Consider the following 24,508-nt stretch of genomic DNA (forward strand, 5'->3'; position numbering starts at 1 on the left):
GGGGATCTGTGATATATCAGCTTTCATTGAGGTTTGATATTCAGCAATCCCAAGGTTCCAGGACTGAATGAACTCCTGTACAAAGTAACATCATCCCAGTCTGGCCAAGCTAAATAAATGAAGACCAGGATATGGAAGGAAAGAAGGGAGAAGATGACGGTGCCCGAGACGGAATGGGGACAGGAGAGTATTGACTGGGTTTAGTTCAGCTTTTAGCCTTCCCTTCTCTAATTTTGGCTGTACATTTTTTTTCAAGAAATCGGAAATATTTGCGTTAGATATAATACCATTGGTAAAAATTTACAATTAAGACACAGCCCCACCTCATAGTACAGCCCAGTGGGCAAACACATTGAACCTTTATCTTCACTCTGCGTCTCTATTTGGAGCTTTGCCCTGCTCAGTCATCTTGGTCCTGCACATCTATTGTAGCAAGCAGTCATCAGTGTATATATATATATATAGTCGTCACAGAGTATTGGGCAGCAAAAAGCAAGAACAGGTTTTACATAAAAAAAAGATACATTTTGTTCTTTGATTTATTATCTACAACTCATTGGTCAAGTTATATCTAAGTTTCGATTATGAAAATGAATTGGGGGGTCCCCTGATGCTTTTTTCAAGGGACTAATAAACCATGTCAGGGGACCGCTGTACACATAAGTCTATAGAAAATCAGACATATCTAATAAAAGCTGTGGAGGGAGGGGGCAGTAATTAAATTTTTTGGGTGTGCATTGGATGTCTAATTTAGTTAAGCTGGTTCCAAACCAACTTAGGGACACATTAGTAGTGGTGGATGGGGGTCATTGGCAGCTGAAATCATGAAATGCCCAAGCTGATTCGTCAGCACAGTGACATTACTGTGTGATGGGTAAGGAGCACCATGCACAATGTTTAACTGAGGTAGAATTCCAGTCTTTAGCAACAATCATAATAAATATATATCCAACGCATTTCAGGGATTGAATGCTCCCTTCTTCAGGGCTCCAGTATGCTCCACACCCAATACAAAACATTTAAAAATCTATCAATACATTTGGATTGGAATACAATATGCTTTCCAAGGATGCTGAATGCATTTGACAAATATACTGCAACAGGGTATATATATATATATATATATAGGAAGGAGGAGAGGGTAGAAAGGAAATACAGAAATAGAATACAGATATTACGATAGATATTGTCATCACACTTTGCAGTTTTTGACTTATTAAATTTTATTGAGTATTTTGTGTAAGAACTATTCTTTTGCTTTATTAAACAAATGTTTTTTTTCAGCGTTGTTTTTTTCTTTTTTTTTACATTCACATGATGCAAACAAAGTAACATTTCACAGATTCATCTCTTTTGGAACATATTCTAAACTGTTATTAGGATCTCATAAGATTGACTTTCAAGTTTTTTGATTTTATTATATTACTGTTAACCACAAATTCTAATCATTAAGGAAAAAGGCAGCACAAGTGGAAGCTGGGAACCGTAGGCAGGAATGCATCGAAACAGCAAACTAGTAAAAAAAAAAAACAAAACAAAAAAAAAAAAAAAGCGGCAGCCGAAACAGAAGAGTTATGAGTATCCCAGGACGTGCTGCTGTCTTCAAAAATAAATTACAGTCCTCCTTTAGTATTTAAATATCTTTTTTTTTATACCTACTATATTTACATATCCAGTTCAAAGCAGCAAATAGCCACAAGACGTGGAACCCTACGGAGCAGGTTCTTGTGCCTCTACGCGCAAAAAAACAATCTCTTCTGAGCGCAATCCTAAAGTTAAACTTTCCCACTAATAAATATCTAATTATTTAGTGCAGTGATGTTCTATCTACAGTCCAAGCACAGAAGATCAGATCCTATTTCAGCCCTCCTATATACGCCATGAAAAAAAAAGACGTTTTTCTTTATCTGACCCAACCGGCTCATGTGATTGGCAGATGAAATGTGGGCGGCCTAAAACAACCAATAAGGAAGACTTAAATTTTGTTTCCGCTTCGGGAAACAACCAGCGAGTCTCAAAGGCAAATAAAAACACAGTAACTACAAAATAATAAAATTATACTCCTTCTTTACAGTTAGCTATACAAATCGTTGCCGAGAAAAAAAAAATTATATTAAAAATCTACATTTGAAAAAAAAAAAAAAGGAATGACGCTGTTTGTGAACTGGGTTACATTACAAGTTAGTTGACACCGATTTTTTTTTTTTACAAGATGGTTGTATGGAGATTAAAAAAAAAATGTTGTTCATTGATAAGAATTCCTATATTGTTCCATTGGAGTAGAAGCAGAGGCTGCCGACGTTCATAGTTTAAGCGTCAGTAAAACAACAGCTCGCCAGAGAACGCAGCAGTTAGCTCACCGTTCCGCTAGTGAGATCTCGTGGAATAAAAGGTCCTTAAAATCCGTCGTTAGGGTTGGCACGTAGAACGATAATACAATCCTTCTCTACAGTAAGATGCAGGAGTTTTAACACAAACCCAGAATGGGTTAAAAATCGTGTTAATTAAAGTTCACACCGTAAAAAAAAGTCATATAAAAAATACTTTAATTTTTTTTATCACCGTTGATCCCCATCCGTGTAAGTTTCCCCACCACATTGATCTGTCAGTTGGCGAATGCAACAGAGGACCAGATAGAGCTTGCCTTGGTCTCACAGGCAGGATTCTACAGCATCTGCGATTTTATAAAAATCGTTCTGGGCAAGAATATGCTTAGTTCAGCAGAAAGTGTGCAAGGGTCGGTCACAAGTCGGTGACTTTGTTCTCTACGGCCGCTGCGATTTGCTGCAATCTGTAGCCGAGTTGCATTTTTTGGGCTGTCGTGTCATCCTCCAGTGCGGTGATTATCTGTAGAAGGGAAGAAGGCAAGATATTAACAACTCTTGGCTGTCATTGTATCCATCCATGTGCCCAACTATAAACCTTTTCTTAAGGCATAGGCTGCAATGGTCACTTAAGTTTCCTACAAATTCTGTTTTAAAAGATGATCTCCTTATAAAAAGCTAACTGCTTGGCTGTGTGGTTTCAATACTTTCTAAATCACTGGCCTGGCTAGAATAAGCATGTAGGTAGTGAAGAAGAAAGACAAAACCCTTTATCTGCATTACAGATACAAAAGATAGTAAAAGGTTTCAATTAACAAACAGGAACCAAGTTTATATATACACACACACATTTGGCTTGATTTATTAAAGCTATCCAAGGCTGGAGAGGTTACACTTTCATCAGTGAAGCTAGGTGATCAAGCAAACCTGGAATGGATCACCCAACTTCACTGATGGAAGTGTAACCTCTCCAGCCTTGGATAGCTTTAATAAATCAGGGCCATTATGTTTCATTTAGCTCTTTGCTGCCTACTCGTGGTCTAACGTGAGAATGACACCCAAAGGTAGGTTTTTTTATAATAGAATGTAAATTAAGAATGGCTCACAGAAAAGAAACATTTATAAACGTTTCGTAAACTTATGATACTATATAAGGAAGCAACAGATTCATGCATTCTGTAATAATCCTATACATTGACCTAAAACACAAGTAATTTAATGTCTGCAGTGTTTCCATTTCCATAAATGATTATGTATTCACTTTCAATGTGCATTTAAACTTGCTATTCTGACTATCCCATTAAAGTAAACTCTTGAGCAAAATCCCCTTAAAGCTTGCATGTCACAGCTTTCTTAATTTCTGTATATGTCACATTACCTACTGTACTGGCCCAGCTCCTTTCCCCATGCCATTGCCACCCCACATAATGCTCCAGAAGTTAATAAATGTCTAGGCTCCATAAAGTTTATTTTTGCTTTGTTTGTGATTAACTCACAGTGAGGATTTTATACAGTAACTGACACCACACTGCCTAATAATATGTTGAGATAAATAAACATCTGTCCTAATTGCATTTATTAAAATAATGTACCTGTTCTGACTTATATACAAATTCAACTTAAGAACAAATCTACAGTCCTTATCTCGTATGTAACCTGGGGACTACATGTATCGGGTTTGTGGCCAATAAATGTCCCTATGTTGTAAGATGACTGACTACAGAAAAATGCCAGTGCAACCCATACCCTAGAAAGTTCCGCTAAGGCCGAGTTCATTTCCTGGTCACTGGCTGAAATGGTCTGCCGGATGTCAGCGTAATACCTGCAAGAAAAAAGAAATTAGATCACAGTGTGATCATTGGACAAGAAGACAAAAAGGAATGAACTGGACACTTACCTCTCCACCATCTGCTTGTACCGAGGAATGTCTCTTGCATACAGTAATTTGTTTATGGGGGAATCCTGGGAAGATTAGACCATAATGAGAATAAGAACAATGGCTCAGAGCAACCAATCATAATTCTACAGCATAAAGCGGACTGAGTTATGTAGTTTTACTCAGTTTATTTCCCAGATACAGATTTAAGAGTTTGTTTAACGAAAACCTGGCGGGCAGAATATAATTACTGTTCTAATCCAGAGACATACATAGGCATACAAAGCTCAGATTATTTTACACATAAGAGCCCGACCAGACAGGTAAGTTGGTTTTATTGCAGATGGAATGTTTCGTGTCTATTTTGCAATACAGAATCTGCCTTTACACAACTTAAATTTGTAATTTTCACCTTTCCTATGTGTTTCCAGTCTTTACAAAATTGAATAGAAGCACCTTTTTCCATTTTGTATACATTTTTTAACTTACCCGTCCCAGCTTATGATCAGCGAGGGTACAGGAATCCATGAAGGTCTGGGCAATCACCGACAAGACAGCATCCACATTGTCTGAGGTTTGCACATCAAACACAAACTGGGGGTTTTTGATTATGTTGATCCAAAACCTTAAAGGCAAACTGAGCAGAAAAACAATGGAAAATATTTTGGTTATGTGTCTTCTACAACATCTATGCAGAAGTAGACCACATGTACAAAAATGATGGTAAAAGAAATTAAAAAATTGCTTTATTTCAGTCTCTTACCAAAGCATGGGGGTACTCTGTGGGCCAATCAAATTTTCGTATCTCTGTTCACGATTAGACCTATACTACTGACTAGCATTGGAACTTAGGCACAAATAAGGTCAATTGTCTCTGCACTGTGTGATGTTAAATATAAGCCAACTGACTGGTACTCATATGTAGCTTTCGTTGATATATATATGCAGAATTATTTTTCTGATTTGTCTGCTTGTCAATAGGTCCAGTTGAGGTTTAGTGAAGAGAACTTGTTTATAAATGGTGCTGATTGCACCATTGAATTTTTGAATATGAGACTAATTGATTGAATTTTTATATGAGACTAATCCAATTTGGATTCAGTAGTAGTGTTAGTAATTCATGGCGAGTACAGTTCCAAAAGGCATACGTACCTGTTGGTTTTCCAGATGTGAATGGTTTCCGGATCTGTGATTCCATAGTGTACAGCCTGATCGTCGAGAAGGTCAAAGAAATATTTAACAGCGAGTGGCACAGGACGGCTGGTGCTGAGTATTACTTGGAAGAGGTCATCCACAAACTTCTGCAGCGTGCCCTAAGCAACAGACATACATGTTCCATATTTATTATGAGCATCAGTGCAAAGGGAGCCCTCAACACCATTCCAAGGCTCACACAACTCTGAAGATGGACACATACATTACCATTTGTACAATCTCAGTACAATCCCCTTTAATGTTACCTCTAAACCAATCTTTTCATATCAAACCAGACTGGCCTTTGCATTATACAGCTGTTAAGATTTTGCAATAATATCAACATGCATTATGTATTGTCAACTTTTTACCTATGTTACACTGAAAAAACTGTAATAAGTTCAATTTTTTGAAACAGCAGTGCCCCTGATAGGTGCAGTCACAAAATGTGATCAGATATACAAAAATATTTTGATGGTTCTGGACCATCCATATTCTTTAAAACAAACAGGAAATCCTAAAATCTTCTTCTCACCTTCATGGATAAGAGACGGGTTAGGTAGATTTCAGGAATGGCCTTGGCTCTCTCCCTGTCCCGCAGACTCCCTCTTCTGTGCTTGGGTAGCTCTGGCTCATCCGTGGGTTTCACAAGGTGCCAGAGTTTAATTCCACCTTCATCTGCGTCCTCCAGCATTGGCGTCTCTGTAACATAAATGGCTATATTTAAAGTTTCGCAGAGATATCTGCTTATTACACAGAACAAAACTGTGGCAATGGTAAAAATGTAATGTATTATGAAGGTGAAGATGGGGGTGGGGGGGGTGGTAGACAACTGGACTAGAGGTTTGGAACGAGGAGCAATTATTCTCTTTTAGAACTGGGCTAAAAATTGGTCAGGACTGATTTAACTTCACCTTGGGCTAAATGCTTTTGGTAGACTTGTAAAAAGAAATAATTACTATTGTAAAACAATTTTGGACTGGCCCACAAACAAGGATTCATGAAAAGAATTAGTATAAGTAAGTGTTTCAGGATAAAATATTTACAGCTTGTGAATCTTAACATACAGAATCTGGCCATGGGTATAAAAAGAAGAAATACCCTGGACTTTTGGTAACGTGAAGGAAGAACCTTACATATTGCATGAAGAAAATATGGATGCCTTATGAGCTAGGATAAATTGTAGAATGGAGGAACCTGGGATGGAATGGGAAAGCCTAGGCAGAAAAGAAACCTGGACTACCTGTGGGTAAGGAGGGATCCAGATAAATGGAAAACCCAGAACCGGTAAATGGGAAACTTTCAGTTTTGTTTGGGACAAACTTTCAAAACAAATTTAAATTCCTTCATCCCTTTTCATAGCAACATGTCCTCTCCATTCTTTCCTGCCTAAGAACATCTCAGCCCCTACATTTATTGGGTAATATTAATTATCTTTTCATTAACACCTTTCTGGAAACATACTTTACACAACATGCTTTCTCCTGAAATGGTGAAAACAGGATTCATAATGATGCATGAGCTTTTATTGACATTCAGGCACAGCAAATTCACTTACTTTCTCCTGGGATATAATCATGGTTTTCCGGGTGAATGTGCTTGCTGAGCCGAGGCACCAAAGCGACAGTTGCTGCATCAGGTACCTGGAAAACAGAATTTTTTTAAGTAAAGGTGTCTAGATTTAGAAATATGATGCTAGCTTTCTTTCAGTCACTTCAAGTCATTTTCGTATCATTTTTTAGTCTTATCATCATCACAGTTTTACATATGGCCTTACCTTGTAATGCTGCAACGTGTTTATCCTCTTCCATGATCCTTGCACTACTGACGTCAGATCTTCATCAGACAGGATGAGATGTCCGGCCAACCCAGATCTCCATTCTGCCATAATCAAACCAATAAACATTTGAATTTTTTAATGACTGGGACAAAGCAATGTTGCCAAAATAAAACGACCAATCGACAAGATTTTTATTCTTGCCTATAGTATTAATAATAAGTTCAAAGTGAAGGCTATACCCTATATCTTGTTCCAAAGTTCCCTAATAAAGCTCCCAAAGTGTTATGGCCAATATAGAGCTCAATGTCCTGATTTGCGTTATGGAGTCTTGAAATCATGATTTAAATGAAGAATTAAGATGAGACCTCTGGTATTGTGATGCTACCACCAGAGTCTCAGAGAACCTGTCAGGTGTTCCCGGTACCCAGAATTTGTCCAGTTCTCCTTATTCTTCACCAATCACAAATGCAGTAAAGCGACACTACTACCTGGATCAGGAATTCAATAAACTTTACTCATTAAAAGAACTCTTAGTTTTTTGTAGCTTTTCTACTTTTTTACTGGTGTAATACAAGCAAAGCCAACATTTTGCTCCAGTAGATATTTGGTGGGTTGGTAACTCAGTGGTCCAAACTAAGATAGTGCAACTAACCTAGGTCAAGGCTTTCTGGATTGGGTCGAAGACAGCATGGGGTTCCTTTGTACACTTGGTCCAGGATCTTTTCCTTAACTTGCGTAATGGTGTCACAGTCCAATAACTTTACGGGCACACCTTGCTCCTCTTCTACTACAGCATTGCCAGTGGAAGGTTGTATGATTGCATTCAGTGTCTGCAAATAAGATAAATATCAGTAAATGCTGGACCTCTGTATATTATGACGGAGTTGTGACATTGAAGGTCTTTATATTAAAGAAATGAGCCCTCACCAGGGTCTTATACTCCACATCGTCCCTCAGAAGACGGTTATCATTTAATGTGTATTTGGCTTTTCCCGTCACACAGTCCACTGGTCCTTTGTCCACTTGGTGTTTGATACCACGGAACAACATATATAGTGGCTCCCCAGCTGAGTCCTTTTATTGACAAAAATAGATTAAAAAACTATTCATGATGATGAAGAAGTACTGAACATTATTAGCCAAGACGTACCCTGACAAAGGAATATAGACAGATGGACATCCAGTTGGTCAACAGCTTCTCCACCACAGTTTCCGTCCTAAAGAGATAAACCATAAAAGTGAAAATTTGTCTAACAAGTCCTAACCTATTGCTGAAGTAAGGTATGACTATGAGGCTGACCACAGGTTTCAATGACCTGAAATAAGTCTAATGATTGGAAACAGAATAAATTCTAAACTAATTTCAAGACGTTGGGCCTGATTTATTAAAACTCTCCCATGCTGGAGAAGATACACATTTATAAATGATGCTGGGTGATCCAGCGAACCTGGAAATGCTTCAATAAATCAGGACCAGTGAGTCAAAGTAATGAAGACAGATATCCAGCATGATGGCCAGACAACAAGTAATTGCAAAAATAGGAGCTATTTTTGTAAGCACAGCAAAAAAAATCAATTTTTTTAAGTCCATTGGGACACACAGAAGTATAAGAAATCTCACCTTCTCAGCATAAGCTTTGGGTTCTTGGCCACGTACTGTTCCACCAGGTCATTAAGAAGTGTCTTCAAGATATCAGTGAAGTATTCTAGCTTCCCATGCAGTGATACAGTGAGCAGGGATGCCACATAAGCCCGATCTCTAGCAGAGAATGTACGTTGACTCTCCAGGGTGTGGATGAACTGTAAAATGAAAGGAGAAGACCAGCATTAGAACATATTAATGTAGGATGATCTACCAATCAAGTGAGTTTGTATGAAATACTAGAATGTCTGCACACTGGTACATACTTTGGTGAGGAAGAGTTTGCTGTTTAGAAGATTTGATAGCTGGACCAACCCTTGCTCTACCGTTTGTCTCCGACCCTCTGGAACGTCTAGATCCCTATGGAGGGGAGATTCCCGGTGACCGGGGAAGAAAATCCTCTCTGCGTATGACTTGTAATCTAAGAATGGTATGCCTGTGCCAACCAAGTCACTGGTGAGATCCATCATTTCTGTCATGAGGTCTGTGGAGGTAAAAAATCATATAAAGACATCAGCATGTGGAGCAATGTAGCAAACATTTCAGGAATAACATTTTAAACTTGGACTTTTCTTCTAATAGTCCTCATTAATTGTTAAAAAATAAAATAAAATCCTACATCCAACATGTTAAAGCTTTGGCTTTTTGGAGTTTGAGCTGACAATAATCTGCAGAAAAACTGTGATCAATGCTTAATTACTCTTCACACATTTTATTCATATCCACTACTTGGAACTCCTTAACTTTGGACCCACAATCCTTAACAACTGAACTTTTTCAAGTCAAGTTCCTAAAGCTTAGGTAATTCTTTCCTCTGAAGCTCCCTTCATCCCCCTCAATGTTCAGAAAAATAATAACTGCCTGGATTTCTTTTTTTCAATTCAATGACCAAGAACAATTGGGAAGAGCTCCTAAGGGGTACACAATGGCTTCTCTATAGTCATCTAACTGTGACTGCTACTGGGCACAAAGTTGTATGACTGCACAGTTCCTTATTGGATAATTAGGAAAAGATTTTAGCAAAAACATCTGAAAAATATGGGATATACAAAGCAATAATACAACTGCTATGAAAACAGTCCAAGGTTCTCATCTCTAGAGGAACTGCCATCAAGTTGGATACAAAGGGACACTAATGGTTTTCCTAAAATGCCCTGTCTGTTTTGGCCTTGCCTCGCTGTTTCAGTAAAAATAAAAAAGCTACAAGATCAGCAATACAGGAAAAGAACACTTTCTTAGTACAGATTTCCTCTATACTGAAGCCATGTGAGAACAAGCTGTACAATCCCAAACCTTTGTTATAGAGTGCTTTCTATTCAATCTTGTTGGCTGAAGGTTGGTGGAAAACTAAGGAATTCAGGAATGAAAAATTGCTCATATCAGTCGTAGGACTGGAGCTCCATGCACATACCTGTGAATTCTTTCTTGCAGCGATCTCTCACACTGGTTTCCAGGTTTTCAAGCTGAATCTGAACTTTCTTATAATCTCGTAGAGCTTGCTTACTCTTCCTCCTAAAAAGCAAGTTTTGTACCTGATTAACCATAGACAGTCACAGGAGGTATATATACAGGTTCTGTGTCTGGTAAAAAGGTTTTTTTATCATTAATTTCTGTACCTTTAGGCTGAATGTCAATGTCCAAATACATACCTATAGATTAAGACGATGATGAGTACGATGAGAGCTACAAAGGAAGCTCCAACTCCCAGGCTGATCTGTGCCTCCAGGGGGAATGTAAGTTGACTTTCTGTATCATACTGCACTTTACCCAGAACTAAATGAATTCCTCCAATTTGTACCTGGAAAAGACATAGCAAATATGGTAAGAGAGAATATCATGTAGAAACCTTGATACATAATCAATAGTGTATTCTTTCAGCAGGTATTAACTAATAGGATTTGCACGTTGTTTGGTGACGAAAAGCCAAACAAAACTTTCCTTCTTTGGGAAAATGAATTGCTAGGGATTCCAAGGTCAAACAGGACACAAAACATATTCACTGTGTTCTAGATCTGTTCAAAGGCTCTGCTTACATGCCACAATTCTAGCTGGGACCTTTCAGTCATTGGTGTAGCCATCTTAAATATAACCACTCAGCTGGAAGCTAATATATTACCTGAGTCCAAATTATTAGCTTGGTTTTTCCAACCCCAACAAAAATTTCCCTGCCCATACAGACAATCTTCAGTCTTCTTCTATCAATCATTATTTAAAGCTCATGACTATAAAGTTACAACATGGCCCAGTGTTTTCCCCAGCCTCTTTTAGCTGGGCGCACCACCCAGATGCTTTCAAAAAGTTGGGTCACAACACAGGGGCCGCCACCCACCTACAGCTTCTCACTAGCCAGCTTAAAAAATTCTGTAGCCTAATCAGGAAACTTCAAGTTGCACCTTGGGAAGCGCCTGGCCTTGCCAAGGGTTGCTTGCACATCCAGAAATACCCACTGACCTGATCTAGCTTTCTCTTTGCCTAGCACAGACAGGACTTTTAGGAGACAAGGTGAGAATGTGTTTTGAACACAGCACAGAATCACATCAATTACACCTCATTATTGTAATTTAAGTTCCCCGCTCCTAGCATAGGTACAGGTAAAACGTAGATAGATATAAAGTTCTACTCTGTTGTATTACCTGTGCTTATCGTATGGTGAAGTCTAATCTGGGGGAACACCAGTGGTGGACATATTTTACAATTTTTAGATCCACCTATTTAACTACAGCTCAGCTAGATAGGTTGATATAAAGTGGAGCATTTGTGATCCTCATAAAAGTCTCATAGTCCACAGAATGCATAGAAAACATCAGACAGAATAGGACAAATAACAGCAGGCCAAGCAACACTATGTAAGAGATCTTACTGTAAACTCGGGTAGAGAATCCACTCCTTCCCTCTTGGCTGGATAACGGGGGGATGGCTGCTTTTCTGGGGGCTCACAGTACAAATGGTTGCTTGTCAGAGTCTTCACCGTACATAGCCCATCCCCAATCATTGCAACCATCTCTTCTTTGGTGATAGCCAGATCAAGATCCTCACCCTGGAAGTAAAAGAGTGTGTTAGATAGCGCCATTTGCAACTTTGGGGAGCTACTACTGTTGACCTATTTCTTAGATGCCTGGCTATCCTAGGCTTTAATACTTTGAGATATTAACCCCCATAGCGGTCTAATTCTGTCAGTATTTACATGCAAAAAGCAGTACAATGTTTTGCATAGAAATTTATTTTACATTGTAGGCCTATACTTATTAGGCATAACTCACTGAAATATGTCAAATAGTTAATAAATTTATTAAAGTTAAATCATAAACTTTAAAAAAAAACACAAATATCTGAAACATATAACTGTACAGAAGCATATATAAAATATATATAATATAATTATATATAAACTATATGAAGATTTCTTTGTATTGGACTCAATACAGATATTTTGTATTGAATCCAATACAAAATTATTTGAATTTCCCGCCAATCCGCCCACCTGCACTGACGTCACTGGGGAAACCCCGGAGATCGTCGCTGCATTCGCCGGCTGGAGATCGAGGAGAAGATCGTGTCCCCAGGACCTGCGGAGACCAGCAGGATGCCATGGGACAGCGACGGAGCAAGATAAGTGGGTTTTTATTACGTTTTTAGGTACCCCGAGTGTGACTTGGGAATACTGATTTTTGCATTGAAAATCGACCCCGAGTCACACTCGGGAAAATCGCTAGGGGGTAACTATAAACATGCACGTCAAAAAAGTAAGTAAAGTCAGATATCTTGAGGGTCTGCATATTTTTTGGTTCAGTTGCTTTTTTTATGGTCTTAATGGCAGCGTGGAAAGCAATATTTGTGGAAGCGTGGCAGTGTGGAAAACAAAATTTGTTATAAACCCTTAATTATTGCCATTTGGTTTTCCAAAGATCTGTTTTTTTTACCATGTGCTGTCAGTGCCTCTGAATGTTTTTGAAGCCACTTTTTTGCACTCTAGTGATGGCTGCATTGCATTTCTTAAGATGGAGGTGCACAAAGCCGAATTTCTATATTTTGCGCACATATAGAAAATGAATTTGTCCTGTATTATTGATCTTAAAATTACCTCCACAGAAATAACACTGCCGGGTTTGTGTCGGTACGGCTTGGCTGGGTCCTCTTCATTTAGCTGCCTAAGTACCGGATCTGGCACATAAGTGAATGGTGTTGAGTTGATCACAGTGAAGTTAAACACAAGATTATCCAAGACGAACTCTACATCTACTCGAGCATTCCAGTGCAAAGGGGGAATAGATGGAGTCTTGCACAGCAGCAGGAAGGAGGAGTTGATCATACACAGCTCTTCAAACTGCAACGGAAAATGGAGAACAATTTAAGGAACAAGCACTGGTAACAAGTAAAACCAATCGGAGATCAGATGATGCTATCCAGCAAAAACTGCAACTTCAAAAGAATAAATACAGAGATAAACACAAATGGTATCTTTACCTGCTGCACAGTGCACAGGGAACCCTCCAGGCATTCCGCCTCCGGGACAATACGCCGCTTCCTCCCCGGACTGCGTCTTCTTCGCCTTTCCATTGGGGAGACTGTCACCCGGATCTTTGGTGCTTGCACCACATCCAAGTTCTGTCCATAAACCATGATGACACGTCCTCCACTAGAATCAAGAAGCAACAGAAGATTTAGAAAAAAGTAAAAATTATGAAAATTATGCTAGCAAAGTGTTCATTCTTGTAGTGATGAAAAGAATATAGAAGTGTTCCAGATAGTGCTTATGTTGCAACCGTTACATGTATTAAAACATTTAGATACAGAATAAACGTGCAATTGAAGTTATATTATAGCATCAAGAAATTGTCTTTTGATCTATTTTCATCTTTTACTTTACATTTTCCTGAAAGTGGAAATGGTTGTACAGAAGCTACAAGTAGGCTAAGGCTTTGTTCTTGTGGTAGACAATGGATAGACAACAGCGGTAGAATATAAGATCTAGATATAGACGAAGACCCTTCCAATCACTAAAGAAGAATTTGATGTAAGTACAGTTTAACATTGTCTCTGTGCAAATGGAAAGAAAGGTAAGGAGTTATAGAATCCTGCATGTAAGATGTTTCAAATATAAAGGAAAAGCGTTAGCAATAAAATAGTGTGATAGAACACCATCCTAGCAATAGAATAATACCTATACCACAGGTGTCAGCCCCATACCTGTAGAAGCTCTTGGAAGGACTAGCAGAGGTGATGTTGGGGTCCGGGGTGTAGGTAAATAACGGATCCAAAAAGCTGAATACTTGTTCTCCATACCAAACGGTCACTTTAAGATCTGCTGTGGTGTTATTAGGACCTGACAAACATTCTAGCTGGTGTTCCTGAACTTCTGAGAATCTACAAAAAAAGTAAAGACAAACAAAAGTTTTTGACTACGTCTTGTTATGTGTTAAGTTATAACTCCCATAATAAGTCAGTTGCAAGCACCATGCACTCAACAATAGCTTCTTTTTGTCAACAATTTCTTATGTTGTCTGAACACGTACATTGTTGAATACAAATATTTATATTATCCTATCAAAGGAACTAAAAAATAAATACAATGAATATTAATAAATGGGTTCTATGAATTCTTTACATTTGTGCTTTTCATTATGTAACACTGCATTGGAATGTGGATTAGGAGCTGAAATGGTTTTTAAATTGGCTTTAAGGACTGCTGACTCCTAAGGCCAACTGTAGATAAAAGTTTAGATTTGGAAACATTGTTAAAACATAAAACGTGTTTTGCGTCCCTACAGTTTTTAAATGTAACCAAATGATCTTGTTAATCACCTACAGCTACATTCCATATAGAGGGTAGCAATACATTTTTAGGACTGCAGTTTTACATTTTCCTGACTCCTATGTAAAACAGCAAGCAAGAGTAGCAACGCACAGAAAACTTATTTAAAAATAAAAGAATTAAAGGATATTTTTATATCATTTCCTGTAGCTACCTAATTACCAGGAACAACAAAAATATCATAAAACTAAAATCTTACATTTCACAGGGGATGTCACCAATCAAAATTTGAATATCGCTACTCCTTCCAGTAAGCAGTTTGGATCCAGTAATGGTAAGTCGGGTCCCCCCAGATTTTGGCCCACGGGATGGAAAAAAAGATGCAAGCACTGGATTCTGAAAATGAACACACAAATTTAGTAAAACACAAAATACATTTAAATCACAATAATAAATTTTCCTTAATAGACAGATACCTAGATATTACAATTTAATTCTAAATTCCGGTAAATAATAATAATCAGTGCAGATTTTATAGCTTTGGATACACTGTAATTGCAGCTCTCATTTTTGAACACTAGTAGGCAGCAGAGTACAGGAGGAAAAAGGAATGCCAGAAAACAATTTATTTCTATATTATTCAGATATCTAAATTATTATAACACTCAATTCTCTAGGCTGTGACATGTGCATTAGGGCTGATTTACTGATTTTACTGATTTAAGGGATTTAGACTGTTCATTTACCAAGGTTATCACTTTGTAAGAAATAATTCACTAAGCCTACTGTAAATGATAATAATTCACTTTGAAAAGAATACCTAATTACGTTTAAAGAAAACTTAAAAAACAGGGCTTTCTCATGATCGGATGGTTGAAGTCAGCATTGCTTACTAAAATAAATAAAATATGCCTTGCTAGGTAATAATTCACTTTGCCATCCGAACATCTGAAATTCCTTAACCTCCTGGGCGGTTCATTTCTGTCTGGATTTATGTCTAAAAGTGATATATTGTTTTTCATGAAAATTTATTTTACAGTATATTATGTATGAGTATAATAAAATTTGAAACACAAAATCATGTCAAAATAATAAATTACTTTAAAAAAAATATATATTTTTCTAAAATGTTAAAAAAAAAAATATTATACTCATACTATTATATTTTACTGTAAAATAAATTTTCATGAAAGACAATGTACTGCTTTTAGACAAAGAAAATCCACTATATTACATTCAATACAGTTATTTTGTATTGAATGCAATACAAATAGTTTTGAAACTCACTGGGAAATCCTGGTGACTCATCAGATGTGGAGGACGCCGGCCGGAGGAAGCGAGGAGACGGGGACCGCAAAAAAGGACGCCAGCGGACCAGGTAAGGCTCAATTTACTAATGTTTTATCTACCCCGAGTGTGACTCGGGGTTACCGCTTTCAGCATCTTTTTTTTTTTACTCACAGTCACACTTGGGGTTACGGCTGGGGAGCGTAAATCAACTTTATTATTTGCCATAACAAGTAGTTTTAGCCATGAATTTCCATTTAATATTGGGCCTGCTGGTAGACTTAACTGATCAGACTTATTAAAGCTCCCCAAGACTGGAGAAGATAAGACCTCATGGGAGAACCTGGGTGATCCAAAAATGGATTTCTTAAAGATCATTTGATCTTAGTTGGGAAATGTTTTAAATCATGGACCGAATTTATTCCAGGTTGGCTGGATTGCTCAGGTTTATCTCCTCCAGTCTTGGAGAGCTTTAATAAATCAGACCCCGTGTGACCAATTGTTAGCCAAAGGCAACATTACCTGGTAAGTAAACACTTGACTGGAAATGCCGTGTAATCCACCTGGAACCTCCACAAGAACATGTCCCGGTCTCTCCGTCCAGCTTTTCCCAGATATGCACACTATACTGCAGAGGGAAATATGCTGTGATAAGAAGGTGATTAAAAATAAATAGCATATGCTGTAATTCTGCAACAGAATGCATGGTTGTGTTTTCCCCACCACAGACTTCATATCATATGTATCGTGTTAAGGAAGCCCCCAGGAAATCAATGAACTGCCAATGCACCCTAACGTGCCCAAAATCTTCCATGCATGGTGTGTGATTTAATACACATGATGTCAAAGTATTAGCAGATTTCCTGAAATGAACAAATTTTTGTTACTTTGTAACTCATTCCCTATAATCATGATTTTATCCAGAAGATCTTTTAAGATTTGGGGTCAAGTAAAGTATTTAAGTGTTGTGGGGTTAATACATTCCAGCTGGTAACTATTACATCTGTTATTATTCGATTTATCCTATAAATTACCTGCTGGAAATCTCATATTTCAGTAAATCAACTTTGCAGGGGATGTTAGCAACAGATATACGATCCACGATATCCTCAAGTTTCTGACCCAGGTTGGAGCCGGTAATAGTGATCCTCGTACCACCATCTACAGGACCGGACAGAGGCTCAACCTGAAAGAGATGGAAAGATTCCAAGAAGTTACAATGCTTTGTCATGGCTTTATAATATCTGATATTATATACAAACTAAATCAGTTAGAGAGAGGAAGAAAGCAGAGCGCATTGTCAGTGCAATGATACACCCATCAGCCACAAAATATTCATAGACAGTGAAGGGGTAACATAGGTGATCTGGTTACAATGGCCCCTGGGAAGGGCTAGGATAGATAAAGCAGCAAGAGAACAGTCAGTAAGGTGATGTATTGAAAGGACGGAAAACATGCAAATGTAATAATCCAAATGATAGGGGTCAGATTGCGATGACTGGGGCACAGCATTTACAAAACAGCAGGGCTTGTGGAGTGTTCCTAGTATTCAGTGGTAATTCTGATCGAACATGGGCAACTAGTAAACTGGCAAAAGGGCCATGGGTGTCCATTGTTTATTGATGTCTGTTGGGAGGGTGGCTCCATATTGAAAAATGTAATGTTAGCTAATGGTACGTAGGTTCCAGAACAGGCGGTACATTGAGACTTGCTGCATATGGGGCTGCCCAGCATCAGACCCCTCAAAGTGCCCACGCTGACCTTTCTTGAACACAGAGAGAGTCTGCAATGGGCATGTGAGCATCACAACTGGATCATGGAGGAATCAAAGAAGGTAACCTGGTCTAATCAATCATGTTACATTTTAGATTATATTATATATGCGTGGTGTGTATGCATCTATTTATATTATTCATAATATGATCCTGACTTCATTATAGTACAGTCTGTAGAATGTATATTTCTCTACAATTTAGAAGACTTCTGGGAACGTTGGAAGCTGTAAACCATGCCGAGCACTGGCAAACCATGGCATTGATTCATAGTGATGTCTGCATACATTACAAGCAATCAAACTTCAGTTTGTTGAGTCAGATCAAAGATAAATTATTTCTAATTAGTTGCAATGCAATTCTGCTTCTTGCACAACACCAATGCCAAGTGCCTGATAGCAGAACCAGTGATTTTTAAGCACTAAAGCAACTTGTTGTAAGAAAATGAGAATATTTTATACTTCATAGCTGCTATGTTTATTCAATATTTAAGTGCACTTGGTTAACCTACGTACAGAATGAATTAGGGGTGCCGGGCAGGTACCCTCCACCTCCTCTGTGCAGGATTGCTGGTACATACAGCTGGGATGTTCTCCTCCGCACCACACGCAGTTATATTTAGGATCAGCAGTCTGGCAGCGGCTACAGTCGGAGTGCCCCACAGAGCAGTTATACAAAGTCACTGTGACAAGAGACGGGACAAAGTAAGAATGAGGATAATACAGAGATATCGGAGACTCTCAGTCTACACCACACGCGTCTTACATACCATGGAGGTCCTCAAAACTGTCTACCAGCATCTCCGGCTCCCGCTGCACATAGATCAGGGCATTGAACTCTGGCTGCGGAACTGAGTAACTATACTGCAACAAAAACAGAGCACGGGATAAATAAAAGTCAAAATTTAAATGTTATCGTCATGTGGTAAAAAAGAGATTAGCAAGAAGTGTCCCAGCAACTACAACTTCTAATACACTTCTTAATAAGGGTAAAACAGACAGTTCTTATGCAGTCTGGTAATCAAGGTCCAATATGTTTGTTGTGGGCAGCACGGTGGCTCAGTGGTTAGCACTCTGGCCTTTGCAGTGCTATGTCCCAGGTTCAAATCTCGGCCAGGACATTATCTGCATGGAGTTTGCAGGTTCTCCCTGGGTTTCCTCCCACATCCAGTTAGGTTAATTGGCTCCCCCCCCCCGAAATTGACATTGGACTGTATTAAAGACATATGACTATGGTAGGGACATTAGATTGTGAGCCCCCTTTAAGGGATAGCTAGTCACATGACTATGGACTTTGTACAGCGCTGCGTAATATGTTGGTGCTATATAAATACTATATAAATAATAATGCTGACACAGCTTCTGTACTCATTGTCTCTTCTTACCTGGTGCAGCTGACAAGTGATATAATAATTAGATTGGTCCTCAGGATCCATTTCCACAAAGGCATCTGTGATCACCGTCCTGCCCTCCAGGATCAGAACACACTCATAATCCCACTGTGGATCCTGCAGCACAAACACAACAGTTATCATAATTATAAGGAAAAAGCTTCAGAAAACATAGACATTAGGTAGAAGCGTGTAAAAGCCATGTTGATCATAACCATGCCAAATCATATTAGTTGATGTGGAAATAACTATAAGTGAATAAATAAAATGTAATATTTCTACTTTATTCACTGATATAGTACTGTACAGAAAACAGCGATTCATACACCACTTGTACCTGGGATAATATTGTCTGAAAACTGAACATTAGTATGTTTGGGGGGGAAACCTAAGACCCCTGTTATTGCAAAGCAAGCGTGTAATCAGGGCTGTTTCTGATATCCTGCAATATTAAATGACTAGTCCCATCCCCACCAGTACACAACACACAAATACCTGATAATGATGAAAGTTCTTCCCAACTAAAGTTATCTTTCGTTCCACATTGACAGGCAGTAAGGAGGGGCTGTGGATGCTGTGCACACAGGGGCAAGCTTCAGGGCCCACATAAGGTCCTCCATTGTTCTGCAAGAAAGAAATTCATAAAGGACATATGGTATTTGTAAAATTTTGTTTTGTTACTGTTTATATACAAAGTCTTTGTTCCCTAAATAAGTATTTAAATGGCAAAAATCTACTCTGATAATTGGAAGGGAATATTGTACGCATGCTTGATGTATTTTGGGAATGGCAACTGTTTAATTACTGATCAGTAAATCAAATGGAACAGTCGGTGCAAATATGGAAGAACTGTTTGTTAGGCCAATAGGCCAGTTTCTTTGCACTAGAAAGCAGCAATCTCCTGGGTACACAAGTGTATCATTTGCCAGCATACTGCAGAGGAAAACTAGTGCTCCTCGAATGAAAGCAGTGGCCTTTCTGCAGAGGTCCAACAACCCCCCATGCTGAATCAGAGCTCTAGAGACATACAATTTATTAACATTTGTTTTTATTAAAATCTGAGTAGGGATGGTTATGTAAGTCCTGAGATTCCCACTGGTCTGAGTCTGGCAGAAGCTCTAGAACAATTTAGTTCCTATGCCGTTGTGCTCAAACCATTTTCCATTACTTTTCTCCCCTGCGCTCCGAGCAATGACAAGGCCTTCCGTCAATAATGCCGCTGTTCCTAACTTCAACCTAGAGACCAACTTCTTAATTTAATATGCTCCCTGACTACAACCTCAGTAACATTGTCCTTGAGCACTGTCTCTCATCAGTGCTGCGCCAACTGGCACCGCTTAACTTCGGAGCTTCACAGCAGTGGGACGTGCATGCCAGAGAGATCTCAAATAATGTGTCCCGGCTGATAATTGTACCCAGCGTGAGCCAGCTGGCTTCCCCGCAAAGCCCTCAATATGTTAACGATTCTTCACAGAGACGCTGCCAAGCTGGAGACAGACCTTTGTACGCGCTGGTATTATCAATTAAATGCTCGTTCCTACAAGGAAAATAAACTTTGACTAAACTTGCTCCATAAATCTAAAGTTCTCAACCTTGGTACTCGCTGCAGAGGGCTCCCGGTATCATTTTGCGGTAGTTAAAGAAAGCTTTTACTGAAATTAGAAGTTTTAAAGGTTAGGGAATGCACACAATGGTCAGAATGACAAATGGTGCACTTACAATGAGGAAATGGACATAACCTACCCACTGAATTTTTAATTCTGGTATTTATCTTGTCCTGGGGTTTGTCTAAAGACTGGTGCACCAATAAACTAAAACTTTTAAGGTCGGTCATGTTGAAAGCAAATGAAACTCTTTGAAATGAACAATTCTAATTAGGGAGACACATTGGGCTGAGTTACTAAATGAGTTTAGGCTGTTCATTTAGCAAAGTGAATTATTACATTACAAGGGATAATTCCGGGTTAGCCAGGTGATTTCAAAAAAATACCCAACACTGGGCAAGGGAGCCAAGAAATGGTTTATGGTTTCACACAACTGGATGACTGAAGTCAGCACAACTTCATCTCCTTTCCTAAGCTAAATAAAATATGTCTTGCAAGGTGACAATAGTGACAATTTCCTTTTACGGTACTATGTGAACAGCCCAAATCCTATTATGTCTACTGCAGGATCCCTGAAAAAAAAATACTTTTTTAGTATATAGTAAAAATTGCATTTTGCCTAAACACTGGCACTTACACAATGTCAAACTTTTTCTTTTTTTGATTTAGTAAAAAGTGGAGAGGGGGAGAAGAACTGCCAGGTTCCTTCCTGGGTCTTAATAGAGGGATTTTCCTCCGTTTACTGTTGTGTAGGGAAATAAGGGAAGCCCTATTGCCTTAAAGGGGACAGTTTCACATTTTCTACATCAGTTCTACATCTCCTATCACAGTGACTATACAGGAAGCGAGAGGAAATCTCCTAATCAGCATACACAGACACATCCTATAAACCTCACTTAAGAAAATATTGGTTGAAGTTTACTATAAAGCAGAAGTCCATGTAAAATTTTCATTACAGGCTGAGAACCCATATATGAAGGCAATGCCCATACTTAGCTAAGGAATTCTACTAATTCTAATGTCCACAATTGTAAATAATTGAACCCATAACATTGGCGACCATATTTGCTAGGTATCATAATATGACTAACATAAAGTATTTGTAAGAAGTTACCTAGTGGCCTAGGTGCATAAAAAATAAAGTATAACTTTCTTTAAAGTATCTGCTAGTGCCAAGTATAACTCAGTTGCTCCATGTAAGTCAACTAAGGGGATGCGAACTTCAATTTTTTGGGATTAAAATACCATAGGGCCCAATAATGTATTCTGCACACAACCATATTTTGAAAGAATAATCAGATTGCTGTTTAGAATTTCTCACTAATTACCTGTGGGTTCATCATAAGTTCAGCGAATCCAAATGAATCAGCCTGATAATCCAGATCTGGTTCAATTATAGATGGAAACTGGGGCGAGACACCTTCCACGTCCCCATCCCCAGAGAGGATAGTGGACGCTGAGAAGGAAGATGTATCGTTATCCATGTTTGCCAAGTCCAACCAATCATCGGCCTCTGTATGATCCAAGCTCTCTTTGGTACTGCCGACCATTAGTACGGTGGGTGGCTCTTCTGAATACGGAACCTCGGTTTGTAGATCTTCAGGAAAATCTGGTAAGGATGGCAGAACAAATGTTTCATTGGTGGCTGGATGAGGTGGAACAGCAGATGTAAATTCTTCGGATGTTGGAGGGAGTGTGGTGGGTGCAAATGTAATATCTCTTTCATCTCCAGAAGCGGTAGGAACTGGGATTAGTGGAGGAACTGTAACTTCGCTGGGTGTGGTGGGGCTTTCAGTTGTCCAAATCTCTTCAGCTTCACCAGAGTCAGGAGTGGCAGCAAGGACTTCATCATCAGTAACAACTGGACTTGTAAAGATATCCACAGGCACGGTGGTTGGAATTGTTGTGGGGACACTGGTTGGCTCTTCTGTCGGAGGTTGAGTGGTCACTTCTGGAATATTTTCCTCCGTTGTAGGCATCGGTGTGGTTGGTTCTAATGTGGTTGGCTCTGGAGTAGTCACTATGGTAGTAATGATAACGGTAGTTGGCACAGTGGTGGGTATTGGTGTAGGTGTGGTCACAATGACAGGGACCGTCGTACTTTCAGTGGTTGTTGTAGTAATAGTAGTAGTCTCAGGGGTCGGGCTAGGCGTCCATACTTTTACCATTGTTGTTGGAGTCGTTGTGGTTGGAATGACTTCAGGTGTTGGCTCTGGTTCCGGCACAATTACAGGAGGAGTAAATACATCCGGTGCTGGATTCTTCTCCTAAGGAAGACACAATAAAGCAAAAGACATTGTAAAGTATAGAAGAAAGATTTTGCAAAGATAGTTGAGTGCATAAAATGTTTTTGCAAAGCTATTTTTTATGTGTTACCTTGTTTCTGTTAAAAGCTGAAGGTTTATCTGCTTATCCATAGCCTTCCCCTATAGCCTATAATTGAAAGAAGTGAAAACCTGAAGGATAAAAGAGGGAGGCCGAGGACAGTAAGACTTGGAGGAATGGGCTGGATGATGGCCAATGTCACACAGCCTGGAGGTGAGCTTTATCTGATTTAGTGTTCTAATAAAACAGTGTGAGAAGCTCAGGTAAGCTTTGGAACTCAGTTTAAGCAAAATCTGGCACTTATGCCCATCTCTCTTTACCATTGGTCTCTCTATTAGCTACCAGTAACCTTCATGTCCCTTCATAGTGCTCCTACCACAAGCACCTCACCAAATCACAGGAAGGGTGGGCAGCTCATTGCAACCACCAAAATAGATAAACCCATCTCCTGAAATACTCCGTGTTGCTACAAATTTCTACTTTTGTACAAATTATAACTCTAGAAACCTTTACCTTGCTTCCCCTGCCACAGCCACAAGCTCATAGCTCTTGCTCACACATTTGTATAAACTCATCATCCTATTGGACATACCAAAAACTTTATAGTAAATTTGCCCCCCCAAAAAATCACAATTTAAGGCTTATCATAAATATAAGAGGGTAGTTAGGTGCTGTCAGCCTGTCCTCATGCCAGGAAACCTAAAGAGCGATCCATTGACTTTCAAAGCTGACTCTGCAGATTTAGCAGGTTGATGTCAATGAGGATGAAAGGTGGTGACTGTAGTGGACAGATTCTGCCAACACAATTTAGCTCAGAGACCAACAGCTGAGACTGAATTTGGTTTCTTAAGCTGTCTTTAAATCAATGTCTCCTCTGAGAGCTATAGACCAGAGGTTGCCTGCCAGCACAAGCATCAAATTGTCACAGGAGATATCTATGTAACGGCAAATGTCCAGTTTATAGTTAAGGTGAACCTCTCCATTCCTCAAGATGGTAAAGATAGCTGGAGCTTCATAATCGACTCTCTCTCCTATGCAATTATTATTTATCCAAGGTGTTTTAACTACAAAGCACTGTTACAAACTAGAGCTTTTGTCCATGTGATATGAACTAGTAATCCCAGACATTTTTTTTAAACTGGGTTGGAAGAAGCTGTAAGCCGGTGGCTCCTCTATTGTAACTTAACTTCTCAATAACCACCAAAAAACAGCCGGGTGACTGCTAAAAAGTCCCGGGTGGTGCGCCCAGCTAAAAGGGGCCAGGGAGAATACTGTATGAGCATACTGGCAAAGAATTGAACTTGCTGTTTAAAGTTTATCGAAACGTTTTCTAAGCTTGGATTGCACAAGGAAGGTAATAACCCCTGTTAGCTTTTCAGTGCTGTCTCTCCTGGTTTTTTTATGTTTGTCCTGGTGCCCATTATTACTTGGACTGCAATGAATGAATAGTGTATTGTGCAAAGTTTGTTTGCTTGAAAAAGCAGCCAGAGAAAAGACAGACTATTGTCAGCATGCTGCAGAGTAGGACCCCTTGCATTGGGAAGCAGTGGTCCTATTGCATA

At 39.0% G+C, this 24,508-nt stretch overlaps 1 protein-coding gene across 1 annotated transcript in view; it reads right to left on the bottom strand.

The window, feature by feature from the left end:
• Positions 1-1,198: 1,198 nt before the first annotated feature.
• PLXNB1 (plexin B1) overlaps positions 1,199-24,508 on the bottom strand; it is a 132,373-nt gene continuing 109,063 nt past the window's right edge. Inside the window, exons 11-38 of the mRNA XM_072420707.1 lie at positions 21,950-22,888; positions 19,513-19,641; positions 19,012-19,134; positions 18,397-18,490; positions 18,143-18,309; positions 16,890-17,041; positions 16,378-16,483; positions 14,828-14,964; positions 14,004-14,180; positions 13,281-13,452; positions 12,898-13,140; positions 11,677-11,853; positions 10,466-10,614; positions 10,228-10,328; positions 9,083-9,300; positions 8,796-8,974; positions 8,325-8,391; positions 8,102-8,248; positions 7,827-8,004; positions 7,172-7,275; positions 6,953-7,037; positions 5,930-6,096; positions 5,353-5,513; positions 4,690-4,837; positions 4,222-4,286; positions 4,066-4,146; positions 3,442-3,488; positions 1,199-2,879 (exon numbers count right to left, since the gene is read on the bottom strand). Of these exons, the coding sequence (XP_072276808.1) occupies positions 2,743-2,879; positions 3,442-3,488; positions 4,066-4,146; positions 4,222-4,286; positions 4,690-4,837; positions 5,353-5,513; positions 5,930-6,096; positions 6,953-7,037; positions 7,172-7,275; positions 7,827-8,004; positions 8,102-8,248; positions 8,325-8,391; positions 8,796-8,974; positions 9,083-9,300; positions 10,228-10,328; positions 10,466-10,614; positions 11,677-11,853; positions 12,898-13,140; positions 13,281-13,452; positions 14,004-14,180; positions 14,828-14,964; positions 16,378-16,483; positions 16,890-17,041; positions 18,143-18,309; positions 18,397-18,490; positions 19,012-19,134; positions 19,513-19,641; positions 21,950-22,888 (4,650 nt within the window). The 3' untranslated portion in view covers positions 1,199-2,742. The remainder of the gene's footprint in view (positions 2,880-3,441; positions 3,489-4,065; positions 4,147-4,221; positions 4,287-4,689; positions 4,838-5,352; positions 5,514-5,929; positions 6,097-6,952; positions 7,038-7,171; positions 7,276-7,826; positions 8,005-8,101; positions 8,249-8,324; positions 8,392-8,795; positions 8,975-9,082; positions 9,301-10,227; positions 10,329-10,465; positions 10,615-11,676; positions 11,854-12,897; positions 13,141-13,280; positions 13,453-14,003; positions 14,181-14,827; positions 14,965-16,377; positions 16,484-16,889; positions 17,042-18,142; positions 18,310-18,396; positions 18,491-19,011; positions 19,135-19,512; positions 19,642-21,949; positions 22,889-24,508) is intronic.

This window comes from Pyxicephalus adspersus, chromosome 8, assembly GCF_032062135.1.
Source record: "Pyxicephalus adspersus chromosome 8, UCB_Pads_2.0, whole genome shotgun sequence".
In the NCBI taxonomy this organism is placed as follows: Eukaryota; Metazoa; Chordata; class Amphibia; order Anura; family Pyxicephalidae; genus Pyxicephalus; species Pyxicephalus adspersus.